The sequence below is a fragment of the Cebus imitator genome, unplaced genomic scaffold (assembly GCF_001604975.1).
Source record: "Cebus imitator isolate Cc_AM_T3 unplaced genomic scaffold, Cebus_imitator-1.0 Scaffold117, whole genome shotgun sequence".
Lineage (NCBI taxonomy): Eukaryota > Metazoa > Chordata > Mammalia > Primates > Cebidae > Cebus > Cebus imitator.
In genome coordinates, this window is record NW_016107432.1 from 2,881,829 (window position 1) to 2,908,912 (window position 27,084).

The 27,084-nt window shown below is 60.2% G+C and overlaps 2 protein-coding genes and 1 long non-coding RNA gene across 4 annotated transcripts in view; 2 read left to right on the plus strand and 1 right to left on the minus strand.

Annotated features, from left to right (window-relative positions):
• Positions 1–704: 704 nt before the first annotated feature.
• On the plus strand, positions 705–17,643 carry IDUA (alpha-L-iduronidase). The gene is made up of 14 exons (XM_017538959.2): positions 705–944; positions 1,540–1,680; positions 12,273–12,358; positions 12,545–12,652; positions 12,908–13,003; positions 13,120–13,322; positions 13,415–13,594; positions 13,702–13,918; positions 14,139–14,351; positions 14,521–14,642; positions 14,834–14,959; positions 15,037–15,113; positions 15,475–15,575; positions 15,731–17,643. Exons 1-14 carry the CDS (start codon positions 787–789, stop codon positions 15,862–15,864), a joined length of 1,962 nt encoding a protein of 653 aa, XP_017394448.1. The 5' UTR covers positions 705–786; the 3' UTR covers positions 15,865–17,643.
• Positions 1,384–7,080, minus strand: SLC26A1 (solute carrier family 26 member 1). Of its 2 annotated transcripts, XM_017538958.2 has the most exons (3): positions 6,898–7,080; positions 4,835–5,443; positions 1,384–4,187 (listed from the first exon to the last, which is right to left on the minus strand). In XM_017538958.2, the coding sequence occupies exons 2-3, from the start codon at positions 5,408–5,410 to the stop codon at positions 2,658–2,660; spliced, it is 2,106 nt and encodes a 701-aa protein (XP_017394447.1). In that variant the 5' UTR covers positions 5,411–5,443; positions 6,898–7,080; the 3' UTR covers positions 1,384–2,657. The 2 variants fall into 2 exon arrangements, with proteins under 2 accessions (XP_017394447.1, XP_017394446.2); XM_017538957.2 differs by lacking the exon at positions 6,898–7,080 and having other exon boundaries at positions 4,835–5,490.
• A 4,259-nt stretch (positions 17,644–21,902) lies between the features above and the next one.
• The window catches only part of LOC119472742, an 11,639-nt gene continuing 6,457 nt past the window's right edge, over positions 21,903–27,084 (plus strand). The window contains exons 1-2 of the long non-coding RNA XR_005201929.1: positions 21,903–22,034; positions 23,282–23,288. This is a non-coding gene — a long non-coding RNA (uncharacterized LOC119472742). The remainder of the gene's footprint in view (positions 22,035–23,281; positions 23,289–27,084) is intronic.

A 27,084-nucleotide genomic window follows, 5' to 3' on the forward strand; every position in this document is an offset into this window, starting at 1 on the left:
TCCTGTGGTATCCTCAGGGTATTGGTTCCAGGACCCTCAGAGATACCAAAATTTGCAGGTGCCCAAGTACCTGATATAAAATGGTGTAGTATTTGCACATTACCTACGCACATCCTACTGTGTACTTTAAATCAATTACTTATAATCCCTAATACAATGTAAATGCTCTGTACATAGCCGTTATACTGTATTATTTTTAAATTTGTATTTTTTGTATTGCTTTGGCTTAAAAAAATATTTTCAGTCTGCTTGGTTGAATCCAAGGATGTGAAGCCAAGTGTGAGGGCCCAGTGTGCTCTTCTGGGATAATTCTCCTGCTTGCTAAAGCGCACGCTTTTCTCGGGAGGCTGCGGCCAGAGGATCGCTGGAGGCCTGGAGGTGGAGGTTGCAGTGAGCTGAGATGGCGCCACTGCACTCCAGCCTGGGCGACAGAGCAAGAGTCTGTCTCAAAAAAGAACGGAGAAAAACAAGACAATCATGGCTCAACTCATATAGCACCAACGGGCCAAGCTTTCTGCTGAGCGCCTTCGTCAGAGCAACCCCTGAGGCCTGCCAGGAAGCCGCGCCCCAACCCTCACGGAGCTGCTGGGCTCCCCGGCCCGGCCCACCCGTTTGCCCCGCCCACCAGGCGCTCGGCCCCGCCCACCCGGCACTCGCCCCGCCCACCAAGGCCCCGCTCCTTCCCGCCCGCAGCGGCAGTCACGTGGGGGGCGCGCCCAGACTCCGACCCGGAGGCGGAACCGGCAGTGCGGCCCGAAGCTCCGCAGTCCCCGAGCGCGCCCGGCCATGCGCCCCCCGCGCCCCCGCGCTGCGCTGCTCGCGCTCCTGGCCGCGCTCCTGGCCGCGCCCCCGGTGGCCCCGGCCGAGGCCCCGCACCTGGTGCGGGTGGACGCGGCCCGCGCGCTGTGGCCCCTGCGGCGCTTCTGGAGGAGCACGGGCTTCTGGTGAGCGCCTCGCGCGCCCGCCCGCGGCCTCCGGGACCCCCTGGCCGCACGGGGAGAGCGCGGGCGCCCCCTAACTGGGAGCTTCCGAGACTGGAGCTCCCTCCTCTGGGGCCCTGGCTCTCCCGGCCCGCTCCGCGCCGTGTTTGGGGGTGGGCTCTCCAGCTGAGTGGGCGCCGGCCCGCGGGCCTGGGGCTGGACCCTGAGCTTGCCCAGCAGCCGCTCCCTGTAACCCAGGCCGATGCCCATGATCCTGCTCTTTGAGGTGGTCCAGGAGTCTCCCCATGGGGTGGGACGCCCCTGTAGCGGGACCTGGCCCGCCTGTCCCTTTCCCTCCACGGAGACTCGAGGTGCCTGCCTGCCTGGCAGAGCCGGGGCCAGGGCTGGTTTTGGCTCCTCTGTCTTAGTGCTGCTCCTGTTCCCCATGAAGATGGGACCTCCCTACATTCCTGGCCCTAAGGGCCATTTTATTAGTCACTGAGCACAAGCGCAGCACCTGGATCTGGCGCCCAGGCATCCCTGGGCTTGAGCCTGAGTGTTGGCTGTGCTGCCGGCCATGCTGAGGCTCAGGCCTGAGCCGCCCCTTTGCTGTCCCCAGCCCTCCACTGCCACACAGCCAGGCTGACCAGTACGTCCTCAGCTGGGACCAGCAGCTCAACCTTGCTTATGTGGGCGCCGTCCCTCACCGTGGCATCGAGCAGGTCCGGACCCACTGGCTGCTGGAGCTTGTCACCACCAGGTGGGTGACTCGGGGCCTGGGTGTCCCAGAACCCCTTACAGAGGCACAGAGGGGACGGGCTGGGGAAGGGGCAACTGAGGAGGCGCAGAGCTGGGGGCTGCTCGGAAGATCCTTTGTTCCCCGTTTCTGCCGACGCACCCTGTTGAGGGGATCGTGTCCTTGCTGGGGCGAGGGCTGTGTGCTGGAGGGTGCCCCTGCGTGGGGCGCGGTGGGCTTCCTCCAGGGCCCCCTGGAGGCTCAGGGTTGGCTGTGCTGCACCTGTCTCCACTGCACCCATGGGCACCCCTGTGTGTGTTTGCTAGCTGGGCTGGGCAGGCCACCACACCTGAGGGCTAAGCTGAGGTCATCACAGCACCTGTGGCCTTGATGCTGGTGCAGGTGGCCACCCTGTGAGGGGGAGACACGAGGTGTGAGGGCCACTCGGGTGTGTGGGGCTTTCTAGGAACACACAGACCCTCATGCACTTGGCCAGAACCACCGGCTCCTACCAACAGGGGTGAGCACCAGGCAGGCCTGGACATAGGGGGTCCTCTTGGCACTTGGAGGCTGCATGATGTCGGGGGGGAGGTGGCCCTTGTTCAATTAAAATGTCAACCCTGAGCATCAGGCCAGGCCCAGCCCTTCTGAGGCTAGGGACAGCGAGGGCCTTGAGCATCGGGCCCGGCCAGCACTGTGGGCCAGCCTGTCTCTCAGGGGCAGAGGTTCTTGATTTCTGAGTGTTTGGGTCCTTTGTGATCAGAAGGCCTCCTTCCCCAGCTGGGGTTCCTCGGTTTCCCCTGGGCAGCGGTGGGCAGGAATGCATGTAATCAGAGGGCCTCCTTCCCCAGCTGGGGTTCCCTGGCTTCCCCCAGGCAGCGGTAGTGCAGGAGCGCGTCCCTTGGGTGTCTCCTCCCTGGGAAGAGTCTAAGCAGTGGCTTGCAGACGTCCGCCATGGGCCCCCTGGAGGGAGCAGAGGCTGCCAGGAAGGCCTGGTCCTGCTACAGGCGGGCATCGGTGGCCTCCAGCTCCCTGTGGCGGGCTCCTGCCGTCTGCACGGCATCGTGCACACTGAGGAACAGCTGCTCCTCCTCAGCTGTGCCCCCTGGGCCCTCCTCAAGGAAGCCCCCTCTGCTCAGAATGTCTCTCACAGGTGGGCTGCAGCAGGCCAGCAGCAGGCTGATGCCCAGGGCCCCGTAGTCTCGGCGCAGGTCCTTGAGCGTGGTCACGCCAGCTGCGTCCAGGAACAGCAGTGGGGCGCAGTCGATGACCACTGTGTGGAAGCCGGCTGCCGTGGGCACCAGCGCAGCCCTGCTGCTAACCGGGCCCAGGTCCTTGCCCTGGGCAGGGCCTCCCTCGCCAACCCCCACCTCAAAGCCCTGCTCCTTCCTCCTGGCAGCAACGCACCCTGCGTCCAGCCCTGTGAGGCTGTAGAGTGACCGCAGGAAGAAGTCCTTGTTGGCGTAGTACAGCGGCCCCGCAAAGCGGAACACGCGCACCCCGGGCTCAGGGACGAGGCCCTCGAACTCTGTGGCGTCCTCGTAGAAGGCCGAGTCCCCGATGCGGGCCAGCAGGGCGGCGTGAGGGCGCTGGGTGCGGCCGGCCAGGCTGAGCAGCGAGAGGATGACGCCGGCCAGCAGCCCGGTCTCTGTGCTGACCAGCACACAGGTGGCCGCAGTGCCTGCCCAGACTAGGGCGTCGGCCGGGCTCATCCGCCACAGCCGTGGGAGGTCCCACACCTTGCGCAGGGCCCCCCGCAGGCTCACCACGATGATGCAAGCCAGCACACTTCGCTGTAGGTCGTGGAACAGCGGTGCCAGTGCCAGCAGCACCAGCAGCACCACGGCAGAGCTGACCACGCCGGACAGCTGCGTCCGGCAGCCAGTGGCTGTCTTCACCAGGCTCTTGGCCAGGGCTGCGCTGGTGGCGAAGCAGTGGAGGAAGGCAGGCAGCACGTTGCAGCAGCCCACAGCCAGCAGCTCCTGGTTAGCACGCACAGAGTAGCCGTGGCTGCGACCGAACATCTCTGCCAGCGAGATGGAGAAGGCCGCGCCCACGAGGGCCAGGGCCATGGCATCCAAGGCCACACGCTGCATCAGTCTGGGCTCTGGGACCTGAGGGGCCATGAAACCAGTGGGGATGTCACCAGCCACACTTGAGCCAAAGCGCTTGTGGAGCTGCCCGAAGTGGGACACGAGCGTGGCCACCACGATGACCAGCAGTTCTGTGGGCAGTGGCACCCTTAGGTGCCGTCGGTAGCGGTCTGAGAGCTCCTTTGCAGCCAGTAGCACCACCAGGCACACCGTGCTGGTAACCACGTCGCACACGTTGGCCTGCCCGGCGCTGCGCAGCAGGCTCAGCCACGTTCGGACCACCATGCCCAGCCCCTGGTGCCGAGGGATCCGCACGCCCAGCAGGTGCTTGAGCTGCGAGGTCAGGATGGTCACTGAGGCCCCCATGGCAAAGCCGTCCAGCAGTGGCTGCGAGAGGTAGGCGGACACGAAGCCCAGCCGCAGCACGCCCATGAGGACCTGTGGATGGAGGGCAGCCAGGTCAGCAGGCGCCCAGCAGGAGCCACGTGCCCGTCACCAGCCCCTGGCATGGCCCGAGGGGTGGTGGTCATGGCACAGAGCCTGACAATTCTGTTTTTCCGAATCAGACTCCTCACACGGGCCTGTGTTCTTGACTCCATGTGTGCACATGCCTGCAGACACTTGTGGTGGCCGCAGACACATCTAACTTCTCACACGTAGAAGCCCATTTTATTTCAGAAATAAGACCTCTGGGCATCAGAAGGCAGCCCCTTCCTCCTGCTTCCTACACACGGCACTCACTACCCCCCATGCAGATGTGGAACCAGTGGGGACCAAGGCCAGGGCAGGAGACGGTTGGGGCCGGGGAGGCCATTCCCCATTCCACCTCGGACAGAAGGCCTGGGAGGCCACATGGCCTCAGTCCAGCACCACTGAGCCCAGCCACCTGTGGCCCGCTGGTACCCACTGAGGCCATAGCCCACCAGACCAACTCCTCGTGCCCCTCTTCTCTGGTTCCCTCAGCCCCTCCACGTCAGTGCCTCGCCCTGGGATGCCCCAGCTCTGCTAGAGCCTTGGCCTCGTGGGTGGCCAGCACCTAAGGAGGTGCCCTGGGCCCCTCCCTGTGCCTAAGCTGAGCTCCTCACCTGGTAAAGCCCGGTCATCAGTGTGAGCGCGGTGGCAACACGGATGGCGTAGCAGTCACGCCCACAGTCGAGCGTGGCAGCAGAGCCATTGAGGATGCTGCCGTTGGCCCCGGGCCACAGGCCATCCTGGGAGGGGTCGAAGCCGGCCAGCTGGAGCTCCCGGTCCACCACCTGGCCCACCATGAGGCAGAGCAGGCTGAAGATGCCCACGGAGACGTGCTGCGACGTGCCCATGAGGAAGTAGATGAGGTTGGCAAAGAAGGACGTGTACAGGCTGTAGATGGGCTGCAGTCCAGCCAGCAGTGAGTAGGCAATGCCCTGTGGCACCAGGATGATGCCGATGACCAGCCCGGACATGACGTCACCCGCCAGGTACTCCCGAGGGCGATACTGGCACAGCCAGCGCGTAGCGGGGAGCAGGTCCTGCACCAGTGCCCAGGCACACGGCACGCTGCACGAGCAGCTCCGCCACAGCCGGGCCTTCAGCATCTCACGCAAACCCTGGGGTGCCGGGCGCTGCCGCCGGACTGGCACCGGCCCTCTGCCCTGCTGCAGAAGCTCAGGGGACTCGCCCATGCTGCAGCACCTGCCCCTGTGGCCAACCTGCAGCTGAGAAGAGCGTACAGTCACGGGAGCCCAAGATCCAGTGCCAAACGACAAGGTCCCGGGCAGTGGCGGGCCCCTTGGGGCGGACCGCTTGCCCACCTGGGGCCCGGGACTGGCACTGAGCCTTCTCCTGGCACCACGGGCCCCAGCCCCCTGCCCAGTGTGGATGGATGCCAGGCCCTGCTGGCTCCAGAATGTATCATGGGGTGAGATGGGATGAGGACACCAAGCCCGTGCCCTGGGCTGTGCTGAGGCCAGTGGTACTGCAGGACGGCCTGGCCAGACCCTGTCCCGGCTCAGCTCCAGCCCACTGGCTCTGCAGTTCCTGCCTGAAACCTCCCTGAAGCCTCCTGAAGCCCACCTCCCAACGGGGAGGGAACAGGCAGGGCTGCCACCACACATATACATGCCTTGGGTCACTGGACACAGGTGTAGGCAAGCCTGAGTTTGGTGGCGCCATGACCACCTCCCTGGCTCCCCAGTTGGCGAAGGGTCCCGCTGTCCACCCAGTGCCCACACCAGAGCCCTCCCTCCCCCATCCAAACCATCGCCTGCTCTCCTGGAGACACTCCGTCACCTGCCCTGTGAAGGGTCAGCGGAAGAGGCCTCCTATGTCCCTGCCAAGCCTTGTGGGTGCTGGGACCCCAAGTCTGCCTGGGGAGCAGCACTCAGGAGCCAGCCCAGCCCCTACGCCTGGCCTTGGGGTAGAATTCTGAGAATATGCCTAGACAGTGGCCCCAGCTGGGAGGGGAGGAGGGTGACTGGCGTCCCTCTCCCCTGCCCAGGGAGTTCTGGGATGTGAGGCGTCTCCCTGTCTCCCCAACTCACTGTGGAACAGGCATGACACATTGTCCCGGGGGCAGCACCCAGAGAGGACCCAGTCCTCTGCACACAGCCACCCTGGGCCAGCAGAGCCAAAGGGCACCTTCCGACCTTTCCTTTGCCCTCGGAGAGCAATGTGGCGTTAGGGAGGCAGTGCTCAGAGGCCACACTAGTCCTGTGTGAGGCCTTCGGTCTGTCCTATTTGCAGGCTGCAACGTACTTTCATTTTAAAAGTTCTCTGCGACGTCAGGGAAAGAAGACTTTGCTGCCTGAGAGCTTGGGGCCTGGGCTGAGCCTGCTGTTTGCACGCTGGCCCAGGGCATGGGAGCTGTAGTCTCCCGGGGGGTGGGCCCAGCCTGGTAGGTCGGCACGGCAGGCTGGGCACAGCACCACCCCTGGGGCTCAGAGTGGGGGTCCTGGCCCTCAGGCAACATTGCAAGAGTTGTGTCCCCTTCCTTCGAAGACCCACCACACTGGGTCCCTGGATCCCCCAGGTGTGTGGAATGGAGACAGAAGGGCCAGCTGCCCGGAGCCTGAGGGTGCTCCTAAGAAACCACCAGTCCAGGGCTTTTCTGGCCTTGGCTCCCACGCCCTGCTCTGCTGCGGCTGAGATTTGGGCCCAGGATAATTCTTACCTGAGGCAGTCCTCACAGGCACGGGGGCCCTGGGATGACGAGGGGCTGGCGAGACCACCGAGGACCGCAGGGCCCTCTAGCTCCCTCGGGCAGCTGGGAGAGTGGGGGTGGTGGCTCTGGCGCCGACCTGCAGGCCGTGTTGTGTGCACTGGGCTCTGCAGTTAAATTATTTACCTAGAGATTGCTGAGTCACGGGTTTCGCCAGCCATGTTACCTGATCAGCTAATCTGGGGGTTGAACTGTAATCGGGCTGGTTGTGGTTAGAGCTGTGTGGAACTCTGATCAGTTTCCAGCCTCCCAGCAGCCCTCGAACCCAAGAGGGGATGGGGCGGGGGGGTGTCCATGTCCAGTCGCTGGATAGCCTCCTGGTCCACGCTGGAGCAGGGTGGAGGCTGACAGCTCAGCAGAAGGCTGCGGGTGTGTGCATGTGCATGTGTGCTCCCATGAGCTCTGTGTGTGGTGCACAGCACCCAGGGTGAGGGCCCCCAGGCATCAAGATGCCATGACTGGCCGGGGCAGGAGTCCTGGTCTGCCCAGACCCAGTGCCAACCCGAAGGGCCTGGTCAGCCTCTACCCTCACGGCTCCTCTGCCCTCCCCTCTGCCACAGGCTGAGACCAACAGCGCCTGCCCACAGGGCTGGTGTGAGGATAAATGATCTCTTAAAGTGAACTCAACTAGTGCCCACACATGAAAATAAGGGTGAGCTGCTTTTTAAAAGGAATAATTGACCAGGCATGGTGGTTCACTCCTGTAATCCCAACACTGGGAGGCCTAGACAGGAGGATCACTTAAGGCCAGGAGTTCAAGACCAGCCTAGTCAACACAGTGAGGCCCCCCCACCCAACCTTTACAAAAATTAAAATTAAAAACTTAGCTGGGTGTGGTGGTGTGCACCTGTATCCCATCTACTGGATTGGCTGAGGCGGGAGCATGGCTTGAGCCTGGGAGTTTGAGGCTGCCATGTGGTGTGATTGTGCCACCGTACCCTATTCTAGGCCACAGAGCAAGAGCCTGTCTCAGGAACAAACACATTTTCACTGGGCCAGCTCTTTGGGAAGCTAAGGGAGGAGGATGGCTTGAGCCCAGGACGTCCAGGCTGCAGTGAGGCATGACTGCCACTGCACTCCAGCCTGGGTGACAGAGCAAGGTTGTGTCTCTTACAAAAAAAATTCCTTAGGAGCCTCAGATCCCTCCCCACTTTGACAGTGAGTGCTGGGTGAGACCCTGCATTGGCACAGGCCGGTGGGCGTGATTAACAAGGGGCTGCAGCCTCCATGCTCTCCCATCCCGAGGGAAGCCAGGAGGCCGCAGTGAGTCCCTCGGGTGAGGCTGGAAGGCCAGGCGGACCCTGGCACCTTGGGTAGCCTGATTCGGGCCTGGGAACAGAAACCACAACCTCTGTTTCCCTGCCCACGTGGGATTCATGCTGAGGGTCTTGCCGAACCAGCTGATTGCTGGGGCTCCGTTCCCCCATGATGGCGACACCAAGATGTTGATGGGGCAGAGCCCTGGAGAGGACCCTGGACACACAGCCCCACCGAAAGTACCTTCAGGGAAGCCGCCTGCCCAGCCCTGCTGGTTCCCCACAGCCCTGGGTCCTGTAGCCCCCCCATTTGAAGGTGAAATGGGAGTGGAATGTAGTTGGGGTGGCCAGAAAGTGGGAGGACACCCTGAGCATGAGATGTGGACAGGGCTGGACAGTCCAGGGTCTAGTACTCCCATAGCCTCCACCTGGGATGGAGCCCTTGCTCCCACCCCAGCCTAACCAGGGCACGAGTGGCCCCTGGGAAGCAGCTGTTTACCCAGCGGTTGGGAGCTGTGGTGTAAGAAGCGGTTGGCCAGTGGGTGGGGTCACTCAGGGCCTCAGGACCCTCCCTGGAGCAGATGAGGGCCTCTCTGGGTTCAGCCACCAGCAGGGTTTTTGGAGAACCCTTAGAGGTCTCTCTAAAGGAGGCTGGGAGGACTCTTGGTGCTGCAGCAGGGGTGGGGTGCCTGGTGCAGACACCTGCAGGCAGGGCAGGGTGGGGGTGTGTCACCTGGGGCCACAGAAAAACCCCGAGTGGGAGGCGGCCCTTCTCCCATCAGGAAGGTTGGCGGGGATTTCCAGAGGTTGGTTTAGCAGGACCCATGGTGGGGTTTGAGACAGGTACAGCACCCAGGCCCGTGAGCCGCTCAGCCACACTGCAGGGGCCTGGCCTCAGGGGTCTTCTGCAGGCATTGGGCCTTGCGCCCTTTTAGTCTCCACCTAGGTTGGGTGTCTAAAGCAGGTGAGGTCATCCCTGTAGGATCCTTGCAGCCTGATCTGCCCCCCTCCCACTTGTCTCTGCCTCAGTTTCTCTGCCTGAGCATTAAGACAGTGGCTGGTACTGCCCTGTGGCCAGGCTCAAAGGCTGAGTGCCCAGGAGTCCAGGGGCCTTGCTGGCCAGAGAGAGTGGGCACTCTACCCCAAGCCTGTGTGGGCACCAGGCTGCAGACAACGCCTTCCTTCCCTGCTTTGCGATGCAGGCCAGGGGGCATGGGGGCCCAGCGCCTCGGACCTGCCTGAACCACCCTCCTGCCGGAACTCCTGGCCAGTCCTGTGCCACATGCCTACTTCCTCCTTCATTTTGCCCCTAAATCAACCGTTTTACATGGGAGTACACTGACTGGGAACGGAAGGATTGTATTATTGCCTCCGCCTCGGAAAGAAGCCCGGCCACAGAGCTTTGGAACCAGTGACCTTCCAGCGGGTGGGTGTGCTCCGGGGTCTGGAGGAGAAGAGGGGGGCCCTGGCCTGCACCCTCTAGCACCTGCATCCCCGTCGTCCTGGTCACAGCTGCAGGTTCTCCCAAGAGGCGGGTCTGTGCCCGCCCCGTGCTGTGCCCGCGCCGTGCTGTGCCCGGGCACCAGCCAGCCCGGCCTCCGCCCCTACCCCACACTCCCATTGCCAGCCTGAGGAGCGCGCCGTCCGCCCCCATCCCACGCGGTCTCCCCCCACCGCCTGCGAACCCCCATGCACGCGCGGCCCTGCCCCGCGCCCCCACCGCCGAGCACGCGCGCCCCGGATCCTGCGCCCCGAGCACTCACCAGGCCCGGCAGCCGCACGGTCCTCGCGGCGCACGCGCTCGGGCCCAGGGGCGGGGACGCGGGGACCCGGGCGGCCGACCTGCCGCGGCCGCGCGGTGAATGAGCCCATTGTGCGGCAGCCGCGGCCCCACTGGCGCCCCGCGCTGGGTCTGGCAGGGCCAAGGCGCCCCTGCGGCTTCCGCTCCCAGGCTGGGCGGTGGCCTGTCTGCGCCTCCGGCCCTGGTGGGGGTCTCCACCTCGCCGGCTCAGCTCCTCTCCAGCGAGGTCTCCCAAGGCCGCTCTCAATGGGACTGTCCCCGGGATCCTTGGCCTGGTGTCGCCCCCGGGGCGGGGATCCCGGTCCCAGGCATCCCTCGCTGAGAGATTGGCCCAGCCAGATGACACTCCGGGGCACCTTGGGTGTCAGACTAGGGACATCTCTGATGCTGCCCGCTCCGCTCAGCGCCTGCCCCAGTGTCAGGGGCCGCTGGGCCAGCGCCTTGGGGGTTGCAGAGAAAGCCTGAAGCCCAGCGGGGCCTTCACTTCCTGCTGGTCACCATGGCCCACCACCCCAACCCCGTGGGACTCTGGAATGTACCTCCTGCGCATTTGATTTTTGTCCGGGTGTTTCTGAAGTTTTACTTCTTTGCTACCAGTGTGTATTTTGGATGGAGAGGAGGAGAGGTGGTAGGGGCCGGGTGGGGTGGACCCCGGGGACACATGCTGGGCACCCAGCCCTGGGTACAGAAGCAGGTGGGGGCAGCAGAGGCAGGGCCCGGTGAAGCAGGACCCCGCACCTGAGGGCTGCAGGCCCAGGCCCAGGCTCTGTCTTGATCTTGTACACCATGGGAGGACCCAAAGGGAGGCATTGAGGTGTCTAGACCTTTGCTGTGAGGTGGTGGGGCTGTGGCCTGGGTAGACTGACAGGGAGCTGTATAGGGCTGATTCTGGTCCATGGTGGTAACCCTGTTCCCCACCACTGCAGATGAGGGACAAACCCAGCTGCCACGGGAGAGGCACAGCCCACAGCAGCTGTGCTCACCTTCTGTGTGGCGTCCGCAGGAAGCCCTCAGACCCTGGCCAGCCTGGTCTCTACTTCTCACTCCAGGTTCAGGGTTGGCAGCTATTCCATTCATCCCACTCCCCTTCCCTCAGGCCAGAATATCGTCCACAGCGCCCGGCCCCTGCACACCAGCCTCCTCATCCAGTTCACCCTCAGATGTCCAACTCTACATGGCTAGAACCGAGGCCATTCTCACTCCAAGCTCATTCACCTGCCCAGCTGCCCAAGCTGAAATCCACAGTTGCCCTGGACACCACCCCCACCCCCAACCCAGCTCACCCCAAACCTCATCAGTCCATCTACTGCTTCTGCACAGCCAACAGCCAGTCTGGGCACCATACCTCTCCAGGTGACCACCACAGCCAGTCTTCCAGCCCCTACCCTGGCTCCAGTGAGCCACCAGAGGGATCCTTTAAAAATGTCCTGGCACTGCTGGGCTCAGAACCCTGAAAGGGGTCCCTGTTTCCCTCTGGGTCAGAGTCCCATCCTCAAAGCGGTCACTTCCAGAGCCCCATGGAGCCTCATCTCCTGTGATATCCACCCTCATTCTGTCCCAGGCCCACCAGCTGCCTCTCTGCTGCCTATCACGTGCACACTCCTGTCCCAGAGCCTTGCCCTGGTGATGCCATCTGCTGCCTGGGTGTCCTCATGCTAGCCTGTCCCACTGTGTGGCAGCCTTTCAGAGAGGTGCCTCACTGATCATCAGGACTGCCACTCCCTGCTGTATCCCCTTCACCAAAGATTCCCATTCCCTGAGGACACCTGTCCCCTCGAATGCAAGCCCTGTGGGAATTCAGCCCTATCTGCAAGTGCAGCGTAGCAGGGTGGCCCCTTCGCCCTTTCCTGCACATCCATATTGCCTCATGGGGTGTGGGAGAGGAAATGGGGCCCTCCTGGGCCTCTAGGAGGTACAGAGAAACAGGGTGGGGACCCACCAGGTCCTGCCTGGCTCCTGAACCCTGGCCCCTGCCCCTTGGTACCTGCCTGCCTCATCCCACCAAGCATCAGGGCCATTCCAAGCCCCCACCCCAAGTCTTCCATCTCATGATGGTATAGGGCTGGGGGGTTCTCCATGTACAGACACGCTAGTTCACACTGGGCTTTCATAGGGTTATTTTCCAAGGGGAGGACCCCTTGGGAAGCCAGGATCCAAGTCCTGTGTGGCACATTGCAGGCTCCCACCTGCTCTGTTGTGGCCACGGTTCCAGCCTGGGGCACGTAGCCATGTGGACACCCTTCTTCCTGACGCTGACCGTCCTTCCACAGGGGCTCTACTGGATCGGGCCTGAGCTACAACTTCACCCACCTGGACGGGTACCTGGACCTTCTTAGGGAGAACCAGCTCCTCCCAGGTGAACTGTGGGCTCTGCTCTCCCAGCCCTCCTGCACCCCCTCGCCCTGCCCACCCTCTCCCCCACCCAGCCCCTCCCAGTCATGGCTGGAGCCCACCCAGGACTGGCCCTGGTGCTGGAGCACAGGCCTGGCAGAGCATGGGTGTTTTGTGCGACGGGCACTGGGACAGCCCTCCTGTGTTGCAGGGTTTGAGCTGATGGGCAGCCCCTCCGGCCACTTCACCGACTTTGAGGACAAGCAGCAGGTGTTTGAGTGGAAGGACTTGGTCTCCAGCCTCGCCAGGAGATACATCGGTGGGCGGGCGCAGGCCCTGGGGCCCCAGACGGGGGAGGATACTCCTGGGCACGCTGCACCCTGATCACCCAGACTGCCCCAGGGGTCTGAAACCCCTTTGAGCCAGGACTTCCTGATGGGGGGCGGAGGCTGGCCTGGGTGGGGGCAGGGTTCATCTTGAGCCAGACGCCCTTCATCACCTTGCATTCTCCCTCCCTGGGAGTCACGGAGGCGAGGTTCACCTATGCTGGGGGGACAGCAGGGGTCCTCTGTAGGTAGGTACGGACTGGCGCATGTTTCCAAGTGGAACTTCGAGACGTGGAACGAGCCAGACCACCACGACTTTGACAACGTCTCCATGACCATGCAAGGTGTGTGTGGCTTCCTGGGGTCCTGCCCAGCTGAAAGGGGCAGAGGAGGACAGGAGCGGAGGCTAAGCCCTGGTCCCCAGGGCAGGCGTGGATGCAGCACTTCTCCCCGACCCCAGGCTTCCTGAACTACTACGATGCTTGCTCCGAGGGTCTGCGCACTGCCAGCCCTGCCCTGCGGCTGGGCGGCCCCGGGGACTCCTTCCACCCCCCACCGCGATCCCCGCTGAGCTGGGGCCTCCTGCGCCACTGCCACAACGGCACCAACTTCTTCACTGGAGAGGCGGGCGTGCGGCTGGACTATGTCTCCCTCCACCGAAAGGTATGCCCTGCTCCTCCGCCCGCCCTGGGGTCCTTCGCCCACAGCTGGGGTGCCATGTTGACCTGGTGGTGCTGAGACAGCCCTGCCCGCAGGGTGCACGCAGCTCCATCTCCATCCTGGAGCAAGAGAAGGCCGTGGCGCAGCAGATCCGGCAGTTCTTCCCCAAGTTCGCGGACACCCCCATTTACAATGACGAGGCTGACCCGCTGGTGGGCTGGTCCCTGCCGCAGCAGTGGAGGGCCGACGTGACCTACGCGGCTATGGTGGTGAAGGTGGGCAGGCCCAACGACCTGCGCGCCCCCCAGCCACCTTCCTCCCGGGACGGGATAGGGGAGTGGTGGCCGCGCCACGCGATTCCAGCCGCCCTGGACACCCGCAGGTCATTGCCCAGCACCAGAACCTGCTGCTGGCCAACACCAGCTCCGCCATCCCCTACGCGCTCCTGAGCAACGACAACGCCTTCCTGAGTTACCACCCGCACCCCTTCGCGCAGCGCACCCTCACCGCGCGCTTCCAGGTCAACAACACCCGCCCGCCGCACGTGCAGCTGCTGCGGAAGCCGGTGCTCACCGCCCTGGGGCTGCTGGCGCTGCTGGGTGAGTCTGGCCCGGCCTGCAGGCTGGGGCGCAAAGGCCCGGCTGCGGGGAGCGCACTTCTCCAGCCGAGCGCTTCCCAGGGTCGGCCGCCCCGAGGGGTGGGGAGGCGGGGCCTGGGGACTCCTTCCCCCAGGGAAGGGGGAGCGAGTGGAGGGAGGGGAGTGGGGGGGAAGGGGGCGGGGCAGCGACCCCACGCGGGAACGGCGCCCCCACCCCGCAGACGAAGAGCAGCTCTGGGCCGAGGTGTCGCGGGCCGGGAAGGTTCTGGACGGCAACCACACGGTGGGGGTCCTGGCCAGCGCCCACCGCCCGGAGGGCCCGGCCGACGCCTGGCGCGCCGCGGTGCTGATCTACGCGAGCGACGACACCCGCGCCCACGCCAACCGCAGCGTCCCAGTGACCCTGTGGCTGAGCGGGGTGCCCCCCGGCCCGGGTGAGCCAGGGTCCCAGGGATTTCTCTGCCCCGCGGGGGCTCGGGAGGGGGCGGGAGCTGGAGGGGGCGGGGCCTGGAGGGAGTTGGACCTGGAGGGGGCGGGAGCTGGAGGGGGCGGGACCCGGGGGGCGGGACCGGTGAGCCGAGGCCCGAGTGTCCGGCGCCGCAGGCCTGGTGTACGTCACTCGCTACCTGGACAACCGGGTCTGCAGCCCCGAGGGCGTGTGGCGGCGCCTGGGCCGGCCGGTCTTCCCCTCAGCCGAGCAGTTCCGGCGCATGCGCGCGGCCGAGGTGGGTGGGCCGCGGAGGGGGACGGGCTGGGCCGGGGTCCCAGGGGTGTGGACGGGGAAGGGGGGAGAACAGGGGTGGGGACCCCGGGTGGGTCTGCGTGGGGGGGCGGTGGGCGGGGGCGTTCGCCCTGAGGTCGGGCTGAGCGTCCTCAGCCCGCCTGGAGAACCCGGAGGACCCGCCACTGCGCGCAGGACCCTGTGGCCGAGGCCCCGCAGCCCTTCCCCGCCGGCGGCCGCCTGACCCTGCGCCCTGCGCTGCCGCTGCCGTCGCTCCTGTTGGTGCACGTGTGCGCGCGCCCTGAGAAGCCGCCTGGCCAGGCAAGTGGCAGTCCCCACCGGCGCCGTGGCGCGGACTTCCCCCTCCCCGACCCCATCACAGTCCCTCCCTCCCCCAGGTCACGAGGCTCCGCGTTCTGCCCCTGACCCGAGGGCAGCTGGTTCTGGTCTGGTCGGATGAGCACGTGGGCTCCAAGTGCGTGAGTGGGGCCACCCCTACCCCTGCCTGGTCCTAGGCACGCCCCTGGGACCCGACCCCGTCACCCATGCGTTCACTCTGCCCTCGGCTCCCCCCCTCGCAGCCCCGCATCCCTTCACCTCTCACACTATGGGCCTGACGCCAGGCCCTGCCAGTGGGTGTGGGTTCTCCTAGGGGACATGAAGTGGACAGTCGGGCTCCAGCCCTCTCCCCCTCCCCTGCTGGTGCAGGAAGAGTGCCCAGGGGCGTGGGGAGGTGCCAGAGGGAAGGGGGTGTGGGTCCACCCAGCCCTGCCCTGCCTGCCCCAGCCTTGAGGGCCATCTTGACCCCAGCCTTGATCTTGGCCTGACCTCCCCAGGTGCCTGTGGACATATGAGATCCAGTTCTCCCAGGATGGCAAGGTGTACACCCCGGTCAGCAGGAAGCCGTCAAACTTCAACCTGTTTGTGTTCAGCCCCGGTGAGTCCGCCACCCATGGCCCTGGCCTCAGCTACCCCATTCTTGGGCCTCAGCGAAGTACTGGTTGGGGGCCTCGAGAAGCCTAGGGTCAGGGGATGTGGGCAGGTTTGGGTTGACACACATTCAAGTTAGCACACGTGTCCCCGTGTCTCCAGACACAGGTGCTGTCTCCGGCTCCTACCGAGTTCGAGCCCTGGACTACTGGGCCCGGCCAGGCCCCTTCTCAGACTCCGTGCGGTACCTGGCAGCCCCTGTGCCGGGAGGGCCACCCACCCCCAATAACCCGTGAACCTGTGCTGAGCCCCGATGGGCTGCACCTCCCTGGCAGCCAGCCGGCCAGGCTACTTTGCTCCCCTCCGCCACCACCCTTTACAAAATACTTTTATATTTTATTTTTTTCTTTCGTATCTTGGTACCAACACCCCCTTTAAAGTGGCTTTAGTCTCAGGCCAAGGCCCTAGGCACATTTGGGGGTGGCCACAGGGTAAACCCCAGAGGCTGAACTCCTGAGGACCCACCTGGAGCGAGGCCTGTTTCCTCTCCGTTCCCACTCAAAATGCCCCCAATCCTGGACCGGAAGTGTGTTGAGCCCGTGGAGGGCTGGGGGCCTGTCCCTGGGCCAGGCTGGGGAGCCAGCTCAGCCCTGCCCACCCAGGGGTTTCTGCCCGGGATCCTTTGCTTTCTTGCTTGTTCTGCAGAGTGGGGAGCTGAGGCCCCATGAGGGAAGACCCCTGTACCCCAGCAGGGTGGAGGGTGGGGTGGGGGTACCCCTTGCAGCCCAGGCTGTGGCCAGGAGCAGTGTCCACCATGGTCTGTGTCTCCCCACCACGACTGTCCTGGCTCCAGATTTGAGACGTGGCAGGGCCAGTTGAGGACAATTTGGTGACTGTTTACAGAGATGGAGGCAGGGTACCAGGAAGCCACAGGGCAGGGTTGCCCCCAGGGGCACTCACCAGTCCAGGCAGGGCTGGGCGCCCTGGTGAGGAGTAGGGACCTTCTGCCCAGGGGTGTGGCCAGGAGCCCGGGAACCAAGGCCCCTCTCTCTCTTCCGTTGCTCCAGGAGCCTCCAGGGCTACCCTTGGTGGCACTCAGCCAAAGGGCGGGGACACAGGGACCCTGCAGCTTCCTCTGGAGGCTGTCTGGGGCTCTGGTGGGGTTGGGGGGCTGAGCCCACTGGCTTCACTGTATCTCCCAAAGCCCATGTCCCTTGCCTGCTCCCAACCAATGTGGGCCCCCAAGGTGCTGGAGTGGGACAGAGACCCCACGAGGGACCCTCCCCTCACTCTTGGACCTGGGTGTTGTGGCTTTTGGCAAAAATGGCCACATATATTCCAAGTTTATCCCTCAGCTGGGATTCCTGGTGTGAGCCTGGCCCCCAGGGTGGTAGGCTGGACCCTCCTCTGGAGGCAAGGTAGAGGTCAGCAGGGGGTCCTGAGGCCCCACGGTACTGGCACCAGTATTGGCTGAATGGCAAAGCTGCATATCTCTCCTTCCCCAAGAGGCTCTGTCTCTGTCACCTTTCCTGGCGGCCACCAGCTTGCCGACAAGTCCCCACCCTCCAGTCTCACTGATGGGGCCACTTTGGCCTTCGCTGAGAGTGGGTCAGGCTTGAGGCCGTGCCAAGAACCAGGGAAGCCCACGCTGGCTGTCAGCTTACACACAGCTTTGTCCCTGCCGCTGGGTACTTTGTGTCTGGGTCCCTGGAGCAGTTGCTGGGTGGCAGGATGAGACTGCATTTGACGTCCCCTGTCCACAGGACCTCCAGAGAGTGGCTGCCCTCTGGACAAATGCAGGCACCTCTGTGGGATGCGGGACCCTCACTCTGCCTGTTCTGCCAGCCCAGGGCTTGCCTCTTCCCCAAGCTTCTCATCTTTATCTCCTGAGTCTGGCCAACCTTTCCATGGATGCTGCCCGTGGTGGCGGCGAGGGTGGCTGGATGTGCCACCTTGGTTCTGCTGTGGGGCATCTCTTCCGTCTTCCAGGGCCAGCCCCCCCTCTATGATGCTGTGCCTGTTCCCTTCCGGGTGACAGTGTGCACCCTGCCTCCATAAACCGCCTCTGCACTTTCTCTTCTCGTCCGGAGGCTGGTAGGATGATTGTCACAAAGCCCTCAGTGTGGGCTGTGGCCTGGGCAGCAATTCAAGAGGAGCAGTTTCATGGGAGCTCTGGTCTTTTGCCCGCAGGACTGACTTCCAGATGTGCCGGGGCTGAGTCTGCACTTCTTGGGTAGACACTGCAAGGCCTCGGCTCTTCCTGGGCGGCCGAGTCACATGGCCACTGAGTGCCATTAGACTTCGCCAGGTGGACAGGCAGCTCAGAGCTGCTTTCCAAGTGACTGGAGGAAATGCGCTTTGCCTGGGATGCGAGGTCTGAGCTTGCTGGGGGCATGGCGCTTCTGCCAGATGCTCTGGGCAGGGCCGGGCCTGCTGGGCACCCACACTTGTAGCAGGGGGAGCTGTCACAGTCTGGACCTGCTGTGGGGCTTCTGGCCAACATTACCTGCTATCTAGGAAATGGGTGGGAGCGGGACGCCTGGGTGTGCACGCTGCTCCCCAAGCCCAGATCCACCGGAGACAGAGTCTTACTCTGTCACCCAGGTTGGAGTGCAGTCGTGTGATCTTGGCTCACTGCAACTTCTCCTCCTGGGTTCAAGCAATTCTGCCTCAGCCTCCCAAGTGGCTTCGATTACAGGTGCCTGCTACCACACCAGGCCAATTTTTGTATTTTTAGTAGAGACAGGGTTTCACCATGTTGGTCAGGCTGGTCTCAAACTCCTGACCTCAGGTGGCCCTTGTGTCAGATACGTGCCCACCACATGTGCAGACTTTCTGCTCAGAAACCAGCCTGCCCATCCGCTCTTCCCAGAGCCACCGGTGTCACTGGTCATCTCATCACTGCTGCAGACCCAGAGGGTACTCCAGAAATGTGTGTGTGCCTGAGCCGTCGGGACCTGGTCAGAGCCAGCTCTGATGCCACACCTTTCTGGATGGGGCCTCTGGGACCTGCTGCTGCTGCTCCTGAGGCACTGGACGCAGGCCCCTGCAGGGTGTGGGGAGGCCCAGCTCCCACCTCTGTGCACAGGCTGGGTTGAGTCCAGGCCAGCGACCACTGGCTCTGCCCAGGAGCTCGGGACGGTGGCTGAGACCCCAGTGCTGGCGACTATCCCAGGCAGTGAGGCGGCCAGTCCGTCAGACCCACATTTTGTCTTTTGTGTGAACTTGGATCTGCTCCTGTGATGTTCTCCAGGCAGCTGCTGCTGGCACGGATGTGCCTTCCTCTCCTTGGAGTGTTCCTAGGTGTGGCCGTGTCTGAGTCTAATCTGGGGCCAGTCCTGGGCAGAGCAGCATGGGCACACACACAGATGGCGCTCTTGCACAGGGGGTGGCCCGGCTGTGGACTCGGTGCCCTTCCCCATGCCCACCTGCCCCGTGCCCACCGGCCCTATGCCCTCTGTGTCTCAGGTCCCTCCTTGCCCTGCACCTGCTGGTTTCTCAGCAGATAAGGGCCCCTGTGGGGTGAAGCCCTTAGTGGGGCTTGGGCACTTGGCGCTGGCCCTGTTTGTCCTGCCTGTGGCCAAGGAGCAAAGCCACGGGCGCTGGGCCCCACTGCCCTCGCGGCTGTCTCAACTTTTCAGAGGGAGAAGCCAGGGTCAGCCGCCCCATCTCAGAATCACTCCTGTTGCCGTGGCAACCCACCTCCCAGTCTCTGACCCTTGTCCTCCACCCGCACCTCCTCCCATGCCTCTGCGGGGGTGGGGAGGGGTCAGGAGGGGCAGTTTGAGGAACTGTGAAACAGTTTCCCCACCGAAAGCTTAGACCTGGCTCCGAAAATTTGTCACCTGACCCCAGGACCCCATCTGCAGGTTCTGTGTCCTGGGCCACCCAGGCACTGATGACCTCAGGGCCCAGAGGGGTAGGGGCAGTGGATGGCAAGGAGACTGCTCTGAGCCTGGGCCCTCACCACAATTAGGGGTGTGGCAGACTCCATTGGGGGTAGGGGGCCTCCCTTTCCTTGGCCCTACCCACACTGGGACATTACCACATGGATGAGACCTGGCCTGCCCCCCAGGGTGAGCACCCCAACTGTAGGGCTGTTGGCCCCACAGGGTTGTGGGGTGTCCCTTATGGTGTGCTGAAGTGCAGGACCCAAGAAGTAAAGAGACAGGACACTGAAGAACTGGAGAAGAGCAGCTGGACTTGGAGGGCCACGCCACCTTCTGTGTGCTCGAGGCCCCGAACACACAGAAGCATCTGTATTTATTAGGTACAAGCAGAGGGAAGGTTCGTGAGTGAGGTCATCATCTATAGGCTTAGTGATAGGGCATATATAATCATGTGAGTTACAAGCAAGGGGGCTACCCCATTATATCACCTGGGCAGAGAGGTGGGCCGTGCGCAGCCGGGGGCCGTGCCATGCTGTGCGCAGTATGAGAGGGTCATGTACAGAAAAAGCATCCACCCCCATTAGGTCACCGAGGTAAGGAGGCAGGCTGCGTGCAACAGGTGTTGTGTGCAACACTTCTTATCTAGGGGCTGGAGACTTCAAAGCGTTTCTAATAGAAGGATACTGTAAGCCAATGCAGCGGGAGCTGACAGACTTGTGCTCTTCTCTTAGGATATTTAAGGGAGGATGATTTGAGCCAGCACAGAAGTGAGAAAAGACTGACAGGGTGTACAGCCGCTCTGACTAATCACACCAGAGGGGTTCTTATCCCTCGGTTATTTCCAGGATCTCAGGCCTGAGGCTGACTTTCCACAGGAACTGGATGCAAGGTACTACAGCTCCTTTATCAGGAGAGGCTCTTGCTCCAAGCCTGCCATACAGCATATGCCCTTTCAGGCAAGATGACACCGCCTGGGTCGTTGGTTCTTGTCCTGGTCTGGCTGTTTTTCCCATGTACTTGCTTCCACTGTACGTCTGCTCTAGGGATTCCTCCTGCTACAAACTACTATATGGTTATACAGAAGGATTCTATAAATCAGCACGAAATGTGTTGGTACAGCGCCGACTACATCCGTTATATGATTATATAGAAGAATGATATGGAAATAAGTATGATTATATATATTAGCTAGATACAGTAAGCAGTAAGTTATATGGTTATATAGAAAGATTATATGGTACTAAATATGATTATATATATATAAGCTAGATATAAGCAAGCGGTGAGTTATACTTCAAGCACTAATTGTGCCTGGAGTCTGCACAGGTCTCCTTCCTCGGTGCCCATGGGGGGGTGTTACTCACACCCAACACCAGGTCAGGAATCCCTGCTGCAGGGGTCCCACCTGGGCTGAAGAGAGGCGCGGCCCAACCAAGGACCAGGCTGGGCCCTGCACACCCCACACAGCCGCCCTGTTCTCTTGCTTCCATGCCCTGGTGCAGCCCGTCTCTTGGGGTCTTGGTGCCTGGCTTATATGATAGCAATTCCTCCAGGGCTGCAAAGGAGGGGCAGAGGGAAGCCATGGATAGGCCCTGGGTGCCCCACTGCCCACCACTGCTGCCCAGGGCACTGCACTTGGTACAGCAGCAGAAATGCCAGCAGAGTCACCTGGAGCTCGACCATGGTGTGAAGGTGCCACATAGGCCAGGTCCCTCTGGGTGGAGATGTGTAGAGATGGCACAGGCCAAGCACCTCTGGGTGGAGATGTGTAGAGATGGCACAGGCCGGGTCCTCTGGGTGATGTGTAGAGATGGCACAGGCTGGGCATCTCCGGGTGGAGATGTGTAGAGATGTCACAGGCCAGGCTCCTCCGGGTGGAGATGTGTGTAGAGATGGCACAGGCTGGGCACCGCCGGGTGGAGATGTGTGTAGAGATGTCACAGGCCGGGCTCCTCCGGGTGGAGATGTGTGTAGAGATGGCACAGGCCAGGGTCCTCCGGGTGGAGATGTGTGTAGAGATGGCACAGGCCGGGGTCCTCCGGGTGGAGATGTGTAGAGATGGCACAGGCCAGGCATCTCCGGGTGGAGATGTGTAGAGATGTCACAGGCCGGGGTCCTCCGGGTGGAGATGTGTAGAGATGGCACAGGCCAGGCATCTCTGGGTGGAGATGTGTAGAGATGGCACAGGCTGGGTCCTCCAGGTAGAGATGTGTAGAGATGGCACAGGCTGGGTCCTCCGGGTGGAGATGTGTAGAGATGGCACAGGCCGGGCACTGCTGGGTGGAGATGTGTAGAGATGGCACAGGCTGGGTTCTCCGGGTGGAGATGTGTAGAGATGGCACAGGCCGGGCACTGCCGGGTGGACATGTGTAGAGATGGCACAGGCCGGGCATCTCCGGGTGGAGATGTGTAGAGATCGCACAAGCTGGGCTCCTCTGGGTGATGTGTAGAAATAGCACAGGCCGGGCCCCTCTGGGTGTAGATGTGTAGAGATGGCACAGGTCGGGCCCCTCTGGGTGGAGAGGTGGTGAGATGGCACAAGCCGGGCCCTTCTGGGTGGGGAGGTGGAGAGATGGGTCCAGCCTTCAACCCCAAGCCATTTCAGCTGGGCCTGGCCAGTGTCCTCTCTGGCCTTGGGCAGGGATCCGGCTTGGGCTTAGGAGTCCATGTCTGTGGGGACAGGTGCCCGTCACAGCAGGGGTGCTGGGGAGTCTGGGCTGCAGGATCCCCTCGGCCTGCCCAGCCCAGGAGCTCTGAGCCCTTCCTTGTCTCATGAGGACACTAAGCTCTTGGTCGGTGCCCTCCAAGACCGCATTCGCCTTCGTCACCTCCCAAAGTCCCACCTCCCATTGGAGGTTTGAACTTAACATACACATTTTTGGGGACAAAGACATTCAGTCCATAACACGGACTCCTGGTCCAGGCTCAGAAATGCCTGTGCCCTCTGACCTGGACTGCGCTTCTGCATTCTCCAGATGGTGAGCATGGGAACCCTGTGTGTCTGTGACCATGTCACTGCAGTGCCAGGGTGAGTCGCCCCTTCAGACAGTGGCTCCAGGCAGCACAGGGATATGCCAGCTCCGAGCCCCAGTGAGAAGCTCCAACAAGGACAGCACGTGGAGATAGGAGGTCACAGGAGAGGAGGGAAGCAGAAGTGGTCATTCGTGCATTTAAAGTTGGAAATGACCCAGAGCCACTGTCATGCATCCATAACACTGAAGGAGCATCTACCTTCCAGCCCTCCACGGTTGCCTCTCCTCTGCCTCTTTCTAGAAAGCTAATCTAGTTACCATTTATTTATTTATTTATTTTGAGACGGAGTCTCGCTCTGTCACCCAGGCTGGAGTACAGTGGCGCAATTTCGGCTCATTGCAACCTCCCCACCGGGTTCAAGCGATTCTCCTGCCTCAGCCTCCTGAGTAGCTGGGATTACCGGCGCCTGCCATCGTGGATGGCTAATTTTTGTATTTTTAGTAGAGATGGGGTTTCACCATCTTGAACAGGCTGGTCTTGAACTCCTGACCTCGTGATTCACCCGCCTTGGCCTCCCAAAGTGCTGGGATTACAGGTGTGAGCCACCACACCTCATCGGTAATCTAGCTCTTTATTTTTTATTTTATTTTCTTGAGACAGAGTCTCACTCTGTCATCCAGGCTGGAGTGCAGTGGTACGATCTCAGCTCACTGCTGCCTCCATCTCCCAGGTTCAGGCAATTCTACCTCAGCCTCCCAAGTAGCTGGAACAACAGGCACCTGTCGCCACTAATTTTCTTTTCTTTTTTTTTTTTTTTGAAACGGAGTCTTGCTCTGACGCCAGGCTGGAGCACAGTGGTGCCATCTTGGCTCACTGCAACCTCTGCCTCCTGGGTTCAAGCAATTCTCCTGCCTCAGCCTCCCGAGTAGCTGGGATTACAGGTGTGTGCCACCACGCCTGGCTAATTTTTGTATTTTTAGTAGAGACAGGGTTTCACCATATTGGTCAGACTGATCTCAAACTCCTGACTTCATGATCCACTTCGGCCTCCCAAAGTGCTGGGATTACAGGTGTGAGCCACTGTGCGCGGCCTAATTTTCGTATTTTTAATAGAGACAAGGTTTCACCATCTTGGCCAGGCTAGTCTTGAACTCCTGACCTCAAATAATCCACCTGTCTCAGCCTCCCAAAGTGCAGGAATTACAGATGTGAGCCATCGTACTCATCCATTTGTTTTAAATAACACCTTTACTGACCTTTACACACAACAAGCTGCTGTTTAAAGTTTAAGAGCATGGTGGCTCACACCTGTAATCCCAGCACTTTGGGAGGCTGAGGTGGGTGAATCATGAGGTCAGGAATTCAAGACCAGCCTGGCTAACATGGTGAAACACACACACACACACTGTATATATATATATATTATATATATATATAATAATGTATATATATATATAATATATATTATATATAATATAATAATGTATATATATTGTTATATATTATATATAATATATATATTATTATATATATTAGCTGGGTGTTGGTGGCGGGTGCCTGTAATCCCAGCCACTTGGGAGGCTGAGGCAGAAGAATTGCTTGAACTCGGGAGACGGAGGTTGCAGTAAGCCGAGATTGCACCACTGCACTCTAGCCCGGGCAACAGTGTGAGACTCTGTCTCAAAATATAAATAAATAAATAAATAATAAAGTGTAAGAGCTGATCGATTTTGATGTATGTCCTCCATAAGACTATGACCACAGTTGAGATGGAGACCTCTCCATCACCCGAAAGCCTGTTTCCTACCCCTTGGAGTCCCTCCTCCCTTATCCCTCTCTTTTGACCCGAGCCATTCCCAGCAGCCCCTGACCTGGTTAAAAAGCCATAGATTAATTGGCTTTTTCTAGGCTGGGCATGGTGGCTCACGCCTGTAATCCCAGCACTTTGGGAGGCTGAGGCGGGTGGATCACCTGAGGTCAGGAGTTCAAGACCAACCTGGCCAACATGGTGAAACCCTATCTCTACTAAAAATATAAAACTTAGCTGGGTGTGGTGGACACCTGTAATCCCAGCTACTCAGGAAGCTGAGGCACAAGAATCGATTGAACCTGGGAAGCAGAGGCTGCAGAGAGCTGAGATCACACCACTGTACTCTAGCCTGGGTGACAGAGCCAGACCCTGTCTCAAAAAAAAAAAAAAAAAAAAAAAAATTTTTTTTTTTTTTTTTTTTTTTACAAAGTAAAACACTGTCTCAAAAAAAAAAAAAAAAAATTGTCTTTTTTATAGAAAAAAATTTTTCTATAAAATTTTTGTCTAAAAAAATTTTATACAAATGAAATCAGGCACAGTGCGTGATTCCACTGATGTCTTTCTCAGAATTATTCTGAGAGTCTCTGGGTGTCTTCCTTTTCCCTCCTCAAGGCCCCACAGCAGGGGTGTCGGGCAGTTGCCTCCCCCGCTCCCTTGCTGAAGGACATGAAGGTTGTTTCCAGTTTGCGTGATTGCTGGTAAAGCTGCTGAGCATTTGTGTGCACATCTTTGTGTAGGCGTGTGTGTCCATAACCATGCCGTCGTTTCTGTCAGGTGAAGACCTAGTGGTGTCACGGCTGGGTCCTGTGATTGCTGTAGGCTTAACTTTGTTTTCTTCTTTCTTAGAGACAGAATCTCACCTGTGGCCCAGGCCAGAGTGCAGTGGTGTGATCACGGCTCACTGCAAGCTCTGCCTCCCGGGCTCAAGCAATCCTCCCACCTCAGCCTCCGGAGTACCTGGGACTTGGCAATGGGTGTGCGCCACCATGCTTGGCTAATTTTTGTCTTTTTTGTAGAGACAGGGTTTCAACATGTTGCCCAGGCTGGTCTCAAACTCTTGAACTGGAGTGATCCTCCCACTTGGCCTCCCAAAGTGCTGAGATTACAGGTGTGAGCCACAGCACCCAGCCCAAGATCTTAACTTTTAAAAAAAAATTTTTATCTTTTCTTTTATTTTTGAGATGGAGTCTCACTTGGTGGCCCAGGCTGGAGTGCAATGGCACCATCTCAACTCACTGCAACTTTACCTCCTGGGATAAAGCAATCCTCCTGCCTCAGCCTCCTGAGTATCTGGGATTACGGGCAACTGCCAACACGCCTGTGTAATTTTCTTTTATATTTTTACTGGAGACGGGGTTTTGCCATGTTGGCCAGGCTGGTCTCAAACTTCTGACCTCAGATGATCCGCCCAAGTCATCCTCCCAAAGTGCTGAGATTATAGGCGTGAGCCACTGTGCCTGGCCAACTTTTTTTTTCTAATATATATTTTATTGTATTTTAGGTTTTGGGGTACATGTGAAGAGCATGCAAGATTGTTGCATAGGTACATACATGGCAGTGTGGTTTGCTGCCTATAAGGTTTACTAAACTATCTTTCAAAATGGTCATATCACTTTACATGGTGTACCAGCGACATATGAAAGTCACACTTGCTGCACGTCCTCGTTTGAGGGATTTTTCCCTATTGATTTTGTACCCTGCCACCTTGCCAAGTGTGCTTATTCATCCCAGCCCCCAGTCCCCGCTGGCCCTCTGTGGTAGATTCTGCAGAATTTTCTACCTAGATGATCTTGCCTTTTATAAATAAATCCATTTCACTTCTCCCCCCCACCCCCAATTTGGATCCTTTAATTTCTTTTTCTGCATGTGTTGTCCTGGCTGGAACCTGATGTCGGTGCTGGATGGAGGTGGAGTGTGAAAACCATGGTTCCTGATTTCAGGGAAAGCTTCATCCTTCACAGTTAGATGTCACGTTGGCTTCAAGATTTTTTGGTAGATGTCTGTATTCATCAGGGTTCTCGGGCCGGGCGTGGTGGCTCACGCCTATAATCCAAGCACTTTGGAGGCCAAGGCGGGCGGATCACCTGAGATCGGGAGTTCAAGACCAGCCTGACCAACACGGTAAAAGCCCGTCTTTAAAAAAAAAAGAAAAAATCAGCATTCTCTAGAGGGACAGAACTAATAGAATAGAGTTTCTTAAGGAGTATTAACGCACACGATCACAAGGTCCCACCACTGGCTGCCTGCAAGCTGAGGAGCAAGGAAGCCAGTCGGAATCCCAAAGCTGAAGAACTTGGAGCCTGATGTCTGAGGAACATGCAGCCTGGGAGATAGACAGAGGCTGGGAGGCTAAGCCAGTGTGGCCTTCTCGAGTTTTTCTACCTGCTTTTCATTCTGGCCATGCTGGCAGCTGATGAGATGGTGCCCTTGCCAGCCCTGAGAAGTACATGAGCAGCCTGAAAAGCAAGATAGTCCGAGCAGCTGAAACAGCAGCCAGGGGTGCTGGGGACGCTGATTCCCAGCAGAACCCAGATCGCGTCTTCGTAGTGGCTCCTGAAAAGCCAGAGTGGCCGCCTCCACCAAACAGATCTGCCGGCCCAGAGGCCTCGGAGGCGGGGAGCCGGGGACTGAGCTCTGCCCGCTGCTCTTGTGTTTCTTCCTGAGGGGCCTAGAAGGAGTCACACCCACGAACTAGAGTTAACGCTCTTCTCTGCTGACCCCAACTTTTTAAACAAAGCTGCTCTTCCTTAATTGCAAATCAGAAAATCTTTTTTTTTTTTTTGAGATGGCGTCTCATTCTGACGCCCAGGCTGGAGTGCAGTGGTACGATCTCAGCTCACTGC